Genomic DNA, 15,634 nt, shown 5'->3' with positions numbered 1-15,634 from the left:
CACATTGGTATATATAACCCTATATCTGACTCTTTTAGTTTTAGGACTTACAAACAACCGCTATGTGAACAAAACTATAATACTCTTCTTAGCAACTTTGTTGCGAGAGTATAAAAAATTCCAATAAAAACCCTGACTTGACCTGACCTGTTGTGTAACCTTACACATTTTTAATGGTACAAACAACTGTAAGATGARCAATACACATTGGCAAAAATAATAAAAGCAGCTGGCAATAGTTTTCAAAWGAGATCACTTGTGCCATATAAGACAACAAAGAGTTCGAAATTATTAATATGTCAACACTCGCATAGAAAGCGTTAATGTAATTGCATAGTAGTGTTCTCTATCGTAATTCATTGGGCTTACGCGATGGACTTTCCGTGGGCGGCATACTGGTCCCTGGGCCAGTTGGCGTCGTTCTTCATTTTCGCGTATTGCGGCTTCTTTGTATTCTGGCGGTGGCCACTTCAAGTCTCCACGCATGTTGCTGCCTCCTGTTTATGATAATAATGTTATWAGTTGTTGTTTATGTTTCTGAGAGTTGAAAGACTACCACTTACCTTGAAATCTAACGGTCGCTGGTTGTGCGTTGTAAACAGGGGCTGGCTTTTGCGTAACGGGTGCCTCCTTGCGCAGCGTTATAATTCCGGGACTTCCGCCGCGGTAATCTTGTGKCAAATTCTGTGCTTGGTGATCGGGCTGATCCTGACCAACGTGTTGAGGCTGTGGATAAGAATTATATTGATTGGATTGTGGTACAGTCGAATATTGTTGGGGTTGTTGTTGTTGTTGAGGAGTTTGATGATATGCTTGCGATTGATAATTAGATGGAGGAGCTGCCTGATATTGTTGCTGTGGAGGTCCCTGTTGATAAGGCGCCTGAACCGGTTGATATTGTTGGGTAGGTTGATTATGCGCCCAAGACGGTTGCTGTTGTTGCTGCGGCTGCGAGTAGGGCTGCTGAGCGTAAGGAGGTTGCGACCCCTGGTGAGGGGGATATTTTTGTGCCTGCGGTGGCGCTTGATATTGATCGTAAGATGTTGCACGATACTGTTTTAAATTTTGTTCGATTCCATATTTTTCGGACGATAACGTTTTTGTTGAAATTCARTATATTCCCAACAATTCAATTGTTTTTTGGTTGTACATAAATAGGTAGTGTGTAGATGGGGTGTTGTGCAGATATGTTCAAGGTTTCGGTTTCGGTTTCGTTGCGGCATCATGCAGTTAATTGTTTGTGGAAGTTTCATATATTTGCCACAAAYCAAAGTAAAAACATGTATAATCACACAAATAAATAGAATATTCGGGATGTTGTACAGTTTACAGTGAGAGAGACAGAGAGATAGAGCATGATGGTCCATAAAAATTGAAGGGGAAAGAGAAGATGACAAAACATTATAATTAGAAAAATTTGTGGGGATTAAAGTAAACGAAAAAGTGTTACTGGGTTAACGTAGGTTAAGGCTCTAGAAGCAACAAAATGGGTACTTAAAAATAGAGCGTGTGAGAGCGCGTTTTTAGCTACGTGCGTTTTGTAAGCTGAAATTTGCGAGAGATAAAGAAAAGCTTTGTTAGCATAGATTACATTGAATATATAAATATGTGTTACGAATGTGTGTGTTTTGCATTAGTTATTAAAATGATAGATGATAGGTATTAAATTTTTGGTAAAAAAAGAGCGAAACTAGATAACCTTAAATTCATGTTTTACCAAAATTACTCGCTGAGCAAGGCAGATAGCAAAAAAAAAAAAACTATTATTTATTTTACCCTTTTGCCTATATATGGATGTATGTATGTTAATCAGCATCAACTTAATGTGCCAACTGATCAAATTTTGCTTGCATAGCCTGAAAAGCAATAATTGTCATAGGCCATTCAAGYTGAAGCCTATAACATAGCTTCAACGTTTTCTACTCTCTTCACATTTTATATTTTTTGCAAAACTGATTTTCATCTACAAAATATGAACGCAAACTTCCCTASGAAATTCTTCGAGATTTACTCTTCACACGAATTGGAAAGCTTATGCAAACAAGCTCAGAGCGTATTAGGAAGCTAATGAAGAGGAGAGCGAAACAAGCTGCCGCACAAAAAAAAAAAAAAACATGAATTCTAAATTAATAATTTCACGTATTCTCGCATTTTGCAAATGTGTAGGTACATTTGTTCCAGTGTACCTGTGGTGTAGATGGATAATCTTGTTGGCCACGGCTAGGATAAAATGGTGTGTCACCTACGCGATTTGCTAGGAATTCACTTCGCGCCTTAGGCACAGGCGGGTGGATAGGTCTCCAACCAGATGAGGAATTCGGTTCATATTGTTGCTCGGGTTGTTGCTGTTCAATGGGGTGGTTGTGCGTTGGGTAGTGTGAGACCGGTTTCTGCTGTCCGTACTGGTCGTTCAAATGTTGTCCATATGGTGAACCAGCTGGCTCATGTGAGGGTTGACGGTTAAATTGTGCTTGGGTATATTGTATGGGTTGTTGTTGCGACTGTTGATATTGTTGTGGTTGTGTATAAGGATAAGATGTGCTATCGCGAACACCACGGTTGACGTTATTATAAACGATACCCTAAAAATATGCAATTGATTTGCAATAGCGAAAAAAACAAAGTACTGTACATAGTTTGCTTTTGGGATGGCTACGGTTTTATTGCTAAAATGTTTTGCCAACTAAAATTTTCAGATTAAGGTCATTGCTAATGTAATGCTTTGCTTCGCGTATTTTATAAATCTTTTTTATGTTCATATGTATGTGATTTCCGCTGGCATACTGCAACACTCACTTTCTTTTACAAAACATTTGCGTCTGTTACTCATGAAAAGGTGGAAAATAAACGAATTCGCTCAAAAGATCTGACAAAAGTCACACGAACTTCAAGGGAACTTTACAAGAATACAATTTTTATCTTATTAGTTAAATTTGRGAAACGTTATCCGTCATTTTATACAAAGCTAAAGCAGAGGGTCGAAAAGTTTAATTCAACTAAAATAGTTTGATGCGCAAGATGACTTCCAAATACAATACAATGTACCAATTGTCTAATTACATATACATATGTATATACATATATATTTCAATTATTTATGTATATTTACATACATATGTGTAAGTAAATTTTAATACTTTTAACGAGGTTCGTTTAATCAGTTTCCTCCACCATTAAGGATGATCGTAATTTTACTGTTAGTATGAAGTTTAATTCTTAAAGTGGAAAAATTATTATTTTTAACTCAAACAGGTAAGCAGGATAATAATTTTCGTGCTATAAATAGCCAATTGGAATGTCACGGGCCGTTTTATGTACATATATATGGAATGTATGCAGATAAAGACTGGCGATGACATATACGGGGATTAAGACGTTTTTGGGGCAATTTTAGAACGCTCTTATTACCTTCACCTGCTTGTGGCTTAATAAAAAATAAGGTTAAAAAATATAAAAAACACGCTTTGACAGTTGGAACCCATTTCCTTGCACGTTACGTATACGCAGCGTCTYCTTTTCCAAAAATTGCATTTGCCGTGTACATTTTTGGCGTTTTTGTCAAAAATAATTATTTATAAAAAATTACTTATAATCTGTAGAGAGGCTTTTAGCTAGTCTTGAAAAATTTATATTAAAWAWTTMATATTTTTCAGGCTAAAAGGAATGTCGTGCTGCCGTGTGCATGCACGCAGCTCTGGCGTATGTCTCGTAAGTAGTAATGTGCAGGACGAACGTGATAGAAAGAAATAATTCGTAATTTTTACTTGCCTTTTTGAGAACGTGGTTGTATGTCCATCAGAAAAAGCATTTACACTTGACAATTTTTATTGTAAGATTCAAAAACATCTGTGCRCATTTAAAAGTGAGTGTTCTTTATATGTAGGGGATTCAGTTATGGAAGTGGTGAAAGCCTAAGAATATACCTTCATAATTGWCTGTATATATTGTAGCTGTGGTACTGTGCATTGTAGCTGAAGACACACGCGTACATACTTGCCGCCGCTCTATGCATTGCAACTCTCTTGTGAATTCACTAACTAATGCAACACTTTGACACTCTGCTATGCGCAATTGAATTAAATTTAATAATGGCTTATGATTTTAATAGTCCCTGGTTATATTTTTTATAGTTGTACAGCTATTTGTGGAATTACACACACGAATGTGCATGCAGGCAGAGAGAAATTTCTGCCGATAAGGTTAAGTAAGCATAATTTGGGCTTCCAAATGCTTTAAGGGTTCAACTAAAAAGCGAAATATTATAAGGAAAATCATAGTTTTGAAATGCATTACAAAAGGATTTGGATTTGGATAGAACAAAGCGCTGTAGCATTTAACAAAGCCTGAGAGAGCGAGTGAGAMAAACAATTCGGTTGAGCTAAGTGTGAAAAACAGCATATAAATTAGTATAATTATGAAATTCAAGTGGATAAAGCTATTCGAAAATATTCCCTTAAAATACTTAATCTAAACCGTTAATTATGGAACTTTTCTTCTAGAGATTCACTTTATCTTGATGGGAAACAGTTTTGGCCTATTATGCTTGCGAATTTTAACTCAATTTGTGTTCGCGTGCAGCATGAAACTTTCTCGCATAGGGAGTTAAAAGCGCAGTTGCACTGCAGAGTACGATTTTTTTTGATTACATTAATATRCCTTCAGGCAAAAATTTAACAAGCCGGCGGCTTACCTGTTTCCACTATTACATAATTTACAATTACATAATTTAGAAGGAGCAGCTTTATTCCACAACTTTTTGCATGCAATCTAAACGCAGGCATTAATGTACCCATACAGTATCTATAAAAAGTACGTAGACAATGATTGCAAATCTACGAAGACACGCTATGTTTATCACCCACTCGCTGGGACCGAAATCCCCAATATTAACTGGCTGAATATCAAAAATTGTCGTTTATTACTCACACAGATAAGAATCTTCTCCCGCCTGCCTGTTGGTGCTAAGTGCACGGGGTTGTAAAGAATGTTGGCTGTAGCAAAAGAAACAAGTTTGCACGTGTGTTTGCGCATTTATGGGTATTTGATTTTATGTGACTTTGCAATGTTTTACGACGAAGAAGGCACATAAAAACTTGTCTCTTATATGTTACACTTTGTCTGCATGTAACAGCAAATGATAATAAAAAAATGGCTCTTGAAGTGTACGTCTTGGTGCATACTTATCTGAAAAATGGACACACATGCACATAAACATTTCGTGCATGGAATTAAAAGATCCTTGTGCCACTGGCATCGCACTCGAGTAAGAAGAAGACAACGTTTTAAGTCTCTTCAACGAAAGTTTGTTATGAAAGTCAGATAAATCTATTTTTTCTAGAACTGAAGTGACGAATATAAGGTAAACTGCCTTTAATTTTTATGACTTTACTAATTGCCGAACATTTGATTTGCGTGCTTCAGCCAATTCGGCATAATTTTACAAATAGTAATATATAATTTTAATAATAAATACACATTTGAGGGTTGAAGCAAACGTGGAACTCAGAAGTCACTTTAAGCAAGACACAAACGCACAAACACACGAAAGCGCCTGCAAAGCGTCTCAGACAATGCCTAGTCTTAAGCCGTTGATTCTTTGCCGGAATGCAATGTTTTTCTTGCCAAAAAAGTCTCGCTCTGAAATAACATTTGTCATTGTTCGCCCGTTTTTTTGTATGTGAGTGTGTGYGTTTGKTTGTGTGTTTGTCCKTRCTGTGCTTCTTACATTTTTACGGCATTSRGTTCAGGCACACGTGCGCATCGCTTACACCAGTATTTGTGTTTTGCCATTCAATTGYTTTTGTGGTTGTTGTCTTTGTTGTTTTATTTTCAAACGACAGTTTGTTTGCACTGGTGTCATTATTATTGTGCGGCACATCTACACTTCGCTTTTTATTTGACTGCATTATTTGCTCGTTCCTATTGCTATTGTTGCAKGAACTGTTATTATGTGTACAATTTTCCTGATCGAAAATTATGATTGCGAACAATAAACGCGAAAAAATGGCCAAAGTGGAAAAGCCAACAGTGGCAGCGTGACAGCGCGCAGTGCCATCTCGGTTATGCAATATATTTTATGTTCGCTTGATATGACAATGGCAGGCAGCGAGGGTGGAGGGGAAGAGGCGTCACATGGTGTGCGGCCAAAAGCGGCGACAATTCATGTCTGACATTTTTCGAAGCCGGAGGCGGCTCTAATTCTTCAATGYCGCATCGAGACRGCTGACAACGCCGCTACATACATAGCAGGTATTGCGAAAATTCTGGAGGTGTCCTTTCCAATTGTAAAAACGTACAAACAAAAAGGTTCACAGTACCTCGCTCTTATTGTTGGCTGCTCTCCCCTTGAATTTGACATTTTTTTTCGTTTGTAGCGCCCTTATTTACCGACATTGGTCGAGCGGTTCATTGCAATAGCATTGCATGACATACAAAGGCAAACATCACAAAGCGTTTAAACTTTTTTATTGCCAATATTAGGCAGAGTATGAGTAAGTTCCATATTCTATTACTTACTTAAGGCATCTTGGTTGGGGCTGACGCTTCATCAGCTGCCTTGCCTACCTCACCTTAATAACTGCCGCATCAACGATCTTTTGTTCGCATTTTTCGGTAAACCTTGAACGCTTTCGGTGTRCTTTGTGCTGGCTCTTGTATCTAACAGCAGATTGTTCGCCATATATTTTCTCCCATAACCCCATCAATGAAAGTTTCGTTGYATTTTTAATGTGCTAATGTGTAGCGAAACTTCCTTCCCTCATCTGCCAAAAATAAAGYTTCGCACTAAATAAAAGCTGCTTTCACKCAGCAAAAGGCCACTTATATACATTGCTTGATCGTCGAACAGTTGTTGTTCAGCCGAAACATATTTTTCAATAATCAAAGCAGGTTTCGTCACTAGCATCATTCAGCCCTGAGCTGGATTTATGCAAAAATCTACACTGTAACAACATTAACTTCCGGCAAAAAATGCAGCTGTTTTCGCGCACCATGCACATGTGTGTGTGTGTCGCTTTAAAGAGCAACATGCAATGGCTTTGGGCGCAATAATAATTGCATTTCGACTCTTCAATTATTTCTCAGTTATAATTGTGTGGGCACTTTTTATTGCATAACACCGTTGGTTTTGCCAAATATTTACATTAAATAAAAAGCCGCGTTGCGAGTAAATTTAATTTTAATGTTAAAGCCTTTTTCCACTTGCAGCAACCATCGCCGCCACGAAAGCAGGCAAATGAGCGGTTTTTTCTGTTCGTGTGCCGTTGTGGCTGAAATTTACTCAGCCGCCTTTTTGTTTATTCGCCGCGTTTTTAACTTGCTCGCATTTTTTCAGTGTTTATATGCAACGGAATGTAGGAAAAAGTTATTGTGAAGTATTTTTTTAACGGTAACGTATCCGCAATTACAAATTCACTCAGTCGTTCCGTCACTCAGTTGCGCGGACGTGCGTTCTTCGGGAGGGCGGCGCGAGCGATTGTGCACATTGATTTGGTTTGTCCCTTTAAATGCACTTTTGTCAGCCTGGCATTTTCACATTTTCACGCGTGTTTTGCGTTCATCGCCGTAAATTCCAGCCGTATGAGCGGCAATACGGCCATTTCGGCGAGGGCGGGGCGCGTGAATACGGCGGGGTGTGTGGGGAAGCCATTCACGCCTATATTATCTGCACGTGTGTGCGTTTATTGTCATCAGTGTGGCGGTTTTTTCATTACACATGTGCATATTTATTGTTTGACCACTGCAATTGTGGTTGCACTGTGTGCAAATTTTCATACATACAGACATGCATACATAAGTGCACGCGTACATGTCGCACATGATCACTGTCGCCCGAATGCATATGGTTAATTTGCCTTTATGGGCTGTGTTTGAATGCGACAACGTGCGATATTTGCAGACAAGTGCACAAAAGCTTGCTGAACAAATCAAGTGACGCATCTTGGATTTCGATCTACTTGTATTGATGAAATGGTTCTAGAGTTTCACCGCAGTATACGCTCGTGAGCATTCGCATTGAAGATATTAAAACATATTTGATTTCAGAGTTTCCCAATGAAAGCAAACATCATGGTAGACGTGCATAGCAGCGGCAATGCATAGTTTACACACACAGCAGGGCGTATGAGTAACATTTGGTACAGATTTGTATTTCAAAAGAGGAATAGAAGTAAATATTGGGTAGTCGAAAAAGTCTTTTCGTATTTCTAATCAAATTTTAACTTATTTTTTTATATTTGTAATAATAAATAAATATGTATCATTTTGGTCAACCAYTTCAATATTACAGTTATTTAGTTGCCACTTGGATAGTGGCGAAACCCATGACTGTTATCCAACCGTGTTTTTGGAATTTTCGGAATTTCCATGTCATTTTAACACTGAGTAAAGTGGTGCAATAATCCGTTTATGCGGCACATAGAGAATAGTAAAGATCTTTGTTGTTTATTTATGAGTTGCAGGATATCGCTTTAATGTCCTAATGGAATTTCGGGTAGCGAAGGCCTCTCATCGCAGCAGGCGCAGTTAGCGGCGCAGCATTTTTCGGCAAAAAATAATAAATAATAGATTGTTTGTGTATACATTTTACTGTTGTTTATTTGCTTTCGCTTGCTGGCTGTTGCAATCAACTACAAACTTGATGCTGCTGCCATTTCCTTGGTGGTTATTGTTACCTACGGTGCCTGTGAGGCATGCATTTCGCGCTGCCTTTGGGTCGCGAGATGAAAATATCAAAAATTCAACAATTCGTTAGTGCGCCTGTAGTGAGCGGCCGCAACAAATCCGCCGYGCTGCCACTGCTGCCACTCAATCGAAAGCTGGCGTGTGGAATTGATGCTGGTTTGTACAGTCTTGTAGTTGTTGGCAAGCAACAGCTATGTATATGCGCAATATGTTGCATTTGTGGCATCAACACCAGCGGGAGCACTCGTTCTTTGCAATTTTCGCACGCTATTTTTATTTTACTCTCAATTACATGTGCGCGCAGYAACATGCAGATATGTTGCATRAATSTGCCATGCGCTTTCACTATCATCCAAATACATACACATGTGGATTTCTGCCATATTTCACACTCTCTTGACCGGGCATAATTATTTTCCACCTTTGTGTCAAGCGGCGCATCGGCGGGGGCTCTGTGGGTGTATAAGCGATTTCGCGATTGCCGKCATGCCCGCGTGCTGCCATTAACTTGTCTATATGTTTGCACAAACACAAGAACGTTTGCATGAACTACTGTCAATTTGACTGGCGCCTTCCACTTCATTTCGCCATCTGTCACACATTCCTACATACATACATATAAATATGCGCGGACKCATGCTTGCTGCGAATACTGCCTGGCATTCACTCATACTTGCGCTCACACTTAATCAACAGGCATAAATACATTATGCAAATTTAATATGAATTGCAAAAGTCTCACTCGTCATGCCAGCGTTGACTGTTGTTGTGCATTTTGCCATCGCGCTGCCGCAGCTGCAACGCATGCCAACGCATTCGCCTAGATGGGCAGCTTGTGGCTCGCGAGAGCACACGCAGCGCACCAACACATCGACTGCTGACTGCTATAGGCGGAATTCTGATGGAATTCGTCATTTGTGGGTGCTGGCTGGGGCAATTCGGTTAGCTGGGCCAGCGAAATGCTAGTGGCTTTAATAATTCGTGTTACGTATACGCCATGCTGTCATTGTGAATTAATGTGCGCTGGYGTAGAAACACTACACACCCCTCTGTAAGTTCATGCGCTTACATATAATGTCGTATAAAAGCATTATATTAGCGAGTGTATACGCAAGTTATAAGAAATATAATTTTTTTTACTGATCCTTTATAGTTGCAGACAACGATTCAATTTCAAACAGATACTTATCTATTTGTGTGTTAGATGAAATTACTGAAGAATGAAGTATCGGATGGAGTTAATGTTCAACGCTAAGTAAAAATAAAAAAGTTGAAGTTTGATTATAAATAYGAAAATACTTTTCGACTATCCAAGAACTGACTTGAAAAACTGATTCAAGAAAAAGTATTGTGACGGAAATTTTTAGTTTTTGAAAAACCTTAATTCYCCACGTGCTTTATTTAATGATGCCAATCAACTGATAATACTTCACTACAGCCTCATGCCCTAAGGAAAGCATTTAGTAAAAAATTTTGTGTATTCACGGTATAAGATCTGTACTTATGTCCGCATACAAGAGCAGATGGGGCCTAGTCAGACAGGCTTTCTCCCAAACAAACGTGATGGGAAGATGTAGGTTTTAGTTTCCATTTTATTGTTGGATTAATGCAGTGGTAGCCGTTAGATCTTTGTTGGATTTTTGCTTAATTTCAGTCATATTTTCCGTTTAACGTCTCCCACGGGGCCTATTTAAGCGCTCGTTAACTTTCCCATGACCAACTCATTTATGGCAGCKGCAAAGCACTCGCAGATCCATACATATGCGCACTTACGAGTCAACACATCACACGTCCTATATAATGGCTGTGTAAACTTACAGGGAAGTAAGGATAAATATTTCCATATATGTGTGCGCGTATGTCAGCATGACGCACTCCACGCTCATGCCAAATGTTTCATTCATGGCGCCGTACATCTGTGCACACATACATAGTATGCATATGAGGAATTATTATTGACAAATGATTTTGACGCAAAGAAGGAAAGCAAAATAACTTAGTTATGAGCAGTGAATTAACTAAGCGGTGTATGGAGTGCAAGCTTCTTTAAGGACCGGTTTAATTTTGAAGCTTTGTAAGTACAGTATAAAAATTAGAAAACTTGAAACAATWTTTTATTGCAACCACCGTCTGGCAACGACTGAAAATTTTGCGAGATTAACAAATATATCCTTTATACTGRAACCTGCCAGTATTGAGTTGCAATTTTTATGAAATTGCGGATTACATAACCTTTATGAAAGACGATTTATGTACTTTTGTACTTATGCAAGACCTAATYCAACTACTAACAGCCCAGGTTCAGCCTGCTTTCCGCTGCACTTAAGCAACTTTTGTACATACATACGCGCGAATATTCCCAAAGCCGCCAACGTGTGCGGATGTGGCCCCTTGGCTTAATTATTATTAAGTGTCCAACTATTTACAAGTAAGGGAATAATTTATGAGCCCAACCCGTACTTGGCTGCAGTGGAGAAAGTTTTAAGGCGAAACAAAGAGAAGCTGGCCCGAATAGAATGCCGAAAAAGACGGCGCTCCTTATACCCTTTGTTCTAGAAAATAATAAATACACACAAGTTTTTAACCATTTATGTGTGCTGGCTACATATAACACGCGTGTGCATATATGAGAAGACTCGATGAGTGGYATCCAGTTCCCTTACGTTCCTGTGTGTTTACGGGCAGGAATGCTCGCAAATTACCATTGTGTTAGTGCTAATTACTGAGTTATACCAACGCGAAGCTACTGCAGAGCACAGTGCTTGGCGAGGCTTTTAGAGACGATTATAAGGGGGGTAAAGGAGCGTTGCTTACATAAATCGCAAGCCAACTAATGAATGGGCAAGACACTACAGTGAGGTACAGTTAATTGGTCGAAAGTTCATTAAGAAGTGTGGCCAAAATTTTTGCCGAAATCCCTATGTTCATGAAAGCTGCAACAAAATAAAATCGCTGGGAAAGCACGTGCGGCGCGGTGTATGCGTAACATTGCACTTTGGAGCGCGTTGGCCGCGCGCTTTTAAATTTGTCGGTTGCGACATTTAATTTCTGCTCGTTACCTTTTAAATTGTGTCCATTTGTGGCCATTATTTTTTATGTGACAATTCGTTAAACAAATGCATGAATRCGGACTAAAAAGAATTAAACAGATTAACAAATAAATTAACTTTTGTTTGCTATGCTTTTTTGTCTTATTTATTTGCCGCTGTAGTGGCCGCGAATTGCATTGTCTCCCTTGCAATTTTGCTTCATTGCCGCTTCAGCTCATCTGCGTAAGCGTGCGCATGTGCTCATTGCAATTTTGTAGTAATTCATAGTGCGAAAAATCCCATTTATTTTAATTGCCGCCATTTTTTTGTTCGCCAATAGCATTGTTGCGGTCGAAGTTTGAGGTTTTCACTACAGAAGTGTAGTGTGTGGAAAGTGAAACAGCGAAAAAGCCAAGGCACAAAAATGCATAGCGGCGCGGATGTCCGTGTGTGTGTTACAGGCTTCTATTTGCTTTCAAATAGCCTGTTTCGGGCTAACCGAACGCAAATTTGTTTTAATGTGATGCGCGTTTTGTGCTTTGCGCCCTTGGCTATTTTAATGTTGTTTGCCAAAGTTCTTACCACCAACTCTTTTTTTCAGTTGTCGTGTGTGTAGCGCAACGAATTGTTGCACGCGTGATGCCGTTTGACTTTTTGTGGTGGCCGCTGAATGCCACAAAAAATTGGCATTTTTTATTATCACCAGTTCATGCCCAGTTTTGTATGTGTGCCATGTAATTGTTGTGTGCGCGTGAGTATTCACAAAGTTAATTTGCATAATTTAMCGCTTTGTGCAACTATACAATGAGTCTTGGAAACCAAATAAACGGTGCATGTTGGTAGATAATTAAAAGATCTCACTACGAATAATATACTTGCAGACGATTTGTTAGTCTTCTCGATCAGTTTCAGGAAAAAGGTTGATTACCGGGTTCGGCAAAAGAAAGAAGAATTTGTTGGTTGGTTATTTGTATGGAGTAAAAATAGGTCTCCAGTGCCTYGCCTTCATCACCGATACCGAATCAACCAATATGTTGTTAGCTAGAGTTTTTCATGTTTATRCTTGCGTAGGGATTTCTGCACAAACAGGTACATATTCAAATGCTTTTGGAAGTTACAGTTAGTGCAAATGCATGCCGAATAACTGCAATCAACTTCCGATCAGGRACTGCAGCAAGACCAAGTGTTTTTGATTGGTACAAATCACTTCCAGAGAGTCGAGAACGCGTTGACAGCGGTCCACGTCATAGATCGACATCAACGACGTGAAAAAAAATAAAATAATTTGTGCTTGAGAATCGAAAATTTACAATCAGAGATCTTACTGGTAGCGTTTGAATATCGGAACGACCGTTGAAAACCCATTTAGAAGATCATTTGGGTTCCAAAATCACTAAATTTTCTCGAAAAACGGACTCGCGTTAACGTCTTTGAAACAAAGCCTTCCGATTACCAGGATGTCATGAAAAGTATTACTACTGCCGATGAGTCTAGGATCTATGTATATGACCCGAAAATAGACGATCGATTAATCGGCCGAATTTCGTGGCAAAGGTGAGCCGAAGCYTTTACAGCGCAAAGGAGGTCAAGGTTATATTGACAGTTTTCTTCGATATTGAGGTGGGGAGCACTTTGAATTCCTTCCGACCGACCACACTGTCAAAGAATAATAATTGAGTGTTATGTTTTTTTTTTTGTTTTTTTTTTTTGGTTTTTGCACCCCGATGCAAACCAGTATGCATTCTGCATTGATTCTTCGTGACTGCTCCGTGTAAGTCAATTGAGGACATTAAACGTGAATCGCTATGCGGATTGAAGGGTATTCTGGGAATTGGCTTTAAAAACTGTTTCGAGGTTTGGAAAAAACGTTGGCACAAGTGYATTGGGGCCAAGGTGGCTYACCTTGAGKAGGGCGGCATAGATTTTTAAAAATAAATTAGATATTTGAAAATTATGAACAACGTCTTACTGAGAAAGTACAAACTATTAAAGCTCAATATAATATCTAAAATAGCAGAGGTTTAATCCAACTAAAGAACCAGAGATCAAATGGAGTTTGCAATGGAAAAATGTGCAAAAACAAAATTAAAAGATATGTACAAGGGATTAATCAATATTTCGATATGTGTGCATATATATACAATATTTACATATTTGGAGCGCTATTTACAAATGTTACTGAAGGCCAGTCGATATAATATTGGTATAATTTGAGGGGTTGCGGGCTCAGTAGTTCTTGCAGGCGTTAAGTCACTGTACAATGTTTAATAATCTTGCTCCGAACTGACTGACTCCTCGTTTGTGTATTTGTATTTTAGTTGGTAACCGCTTTTAATTTAGTTTAATTTGTAATGCGTAAAATGGCAACTGCTGTAATTACCTGGTTGGCTGGTGCAACTGGCTGCTGTTGTGGCTGTTGAAGTGGCTGCTGCTGCTGCTGCCAGTGTTGTGGCTGCTGCTGCTGTTGTCCTGGCTGTTGTTGTAGCGAGCCTGACACCGGATAGTGGCCAGAGGTTGGTTGGGGCGTGAATTCCCTAACAACGCGCTCCTCGGATACGGGCGGCCAAGCAACGCGCTTATAACCTGGGGGAGAGAGAGAGAGAGAGCGCGATTAAAAACTGTTTTGGCGACATAAAATATTCCCGAAAATGCTTTTTATAATGATACGGTGCCATAATGAACTAAGGACATAACAAGTGCTTTGTGTGTATGTTTTCATGAGTGTAAGGAGCTAAAACGATGAGTTCTATATTTTCATTAATTACAAAGAAGACCAAGTCTCTAAAAGGGTCCCGCATTCAAAAGTCTTCGTGCTAATACTATGATATGTTACAGTGGAAAATACATACCAAACAAAAAAAAAAAAAAAAAAAAAAATTGGAGAAGTAATGGTAATTGTGTTAGTTCTGGCTTTTGTTTCGTTTTGAGTAAAGAAATTTTTTAATCTTTTTACGCTGCTTTTGTATATTGGTAGCAGATACACTGATATGTTTTTCACTCTTCAGCGCAAATGTTGTGCAAAAAAAAAAAAAGCATTGAGGAACCACTAAAACAAAATATTTGTAACTGGATATCTCGCTTGTCGCTCAGCAAGGAAGCAGCTTGAAAAGCTGCCTTTGCCAGTCATGTCACTCACGACGGACCAGTGACCAAATTGCGCTCGCAAAAACTGTGTTTGGGTAGACTGATGTCCTACAATATCAGCTAGTCCTTTGTGCTGGTAATTGTTGTTGTTGTCTTTTGATGTGGCAAAATTCTTTTTTCATGTTCAATTGCTTTAAAAGCTGCCCTTCGCACGCAAATTCATTAGTTTTTACCCCAAGAATATTTCAATTCGGTTTTGCCGTTATGTGTTTGTTGTTACTGAGAACGCTAGTTTCAGATTTAGATTTCTTGATTTGATTTTTTTTTTTTTTGCTACAAATTTGTGATATTTTTCTTATCAGAGATACCCCTGTTCTAACTCGAGTTAATTTAATTTTTTCCTTCCATTTTCCATTTCCATTCTCTGTTTTCATTTGCATTTAACTATAAGTGTGCTTACAATTTACAATTATGCATTTCGGTTTCGGAGGGTCATTCGCATTCCCACAAATATTTTAGTTCGAAAGCGCTTGTGAATAACATGCTTCCTCGGAAYTCTACTACCGTTCGAATGGATAGTTTTGTAAGCAAATTAAATGATGTGACATAAATACATATATCTTTATATGAATGTATGGGTCAGAGGTAACCCTGACGATCACTTGTTTTGAATGACGAATACTTTAAAAAGCACTTTTGGGCGGGTAAAGTGGCTTTGGTTTAGCGCAAAGTGTGTTCCAGAAAAGTTTTGCGYCCCAAAAATTCATAAATTTCTATTATTTTGGCTGAGAGCGGAACCAGAGCAATTAGTTCAATTCGGATATAAATAAGTAGCGCCA

The 15,634-nt window shown here is 38.9% G+C and overlaps 1 protein-coding gene across 1 annotated transcript in view; it reads right to left on the bottom strand.

Moving 5' to 3' along the window:
• The window catches only part of LOC108969422, a 124,081-nt gene that overhangs the window by 2,531 nt on the left and 105,916 nt on the right, over nucleotides 1-15,634 (bottom strand). The window contains exons 5-8 of the mRNA XM_018934121.1: nucleotides 14,092-14,294; nucleotides 2,187-2,582; nucleotides 564-1,053; nucleotides 370-497 (exon numbers count right to left, since the gene is read on the bottom strand). Of these exons, the coding sequence (XP_018789666.1) occupies nucleotides 370-497; nucleotides 564-1,053; nucleotides 2,187-2,582; nucleotides 14,092-14,294 (1,217 nt within the window). The remainder of the gene's footprint in view (nucleotides 1-369; nucleotides 498-563; nucleotides 1,054-2,186; nucleotides 2,583-14,091; nucleotides 14,295-15,634) is intronic.

Source organism: Bactrocera latifrons, unplaced genomic scaffold (genome assembly GCF_001853355.1).
Source record: "Bactrocera latifrons isolate USDA-ARS-PBARC rearing strain unplaced genomic scaffold, ASM185335v1 scaffold_252, whole genome shotgun sequence".
NCBI lineage: Eukaryota > Metazoa > Arthropoda > Insecta > Diptera > Tephritidae > Bactrocera > Bactrocera latifrons.
This window is presented reverse-complemented; position numbering and strand designations above follow the sequence as displayed.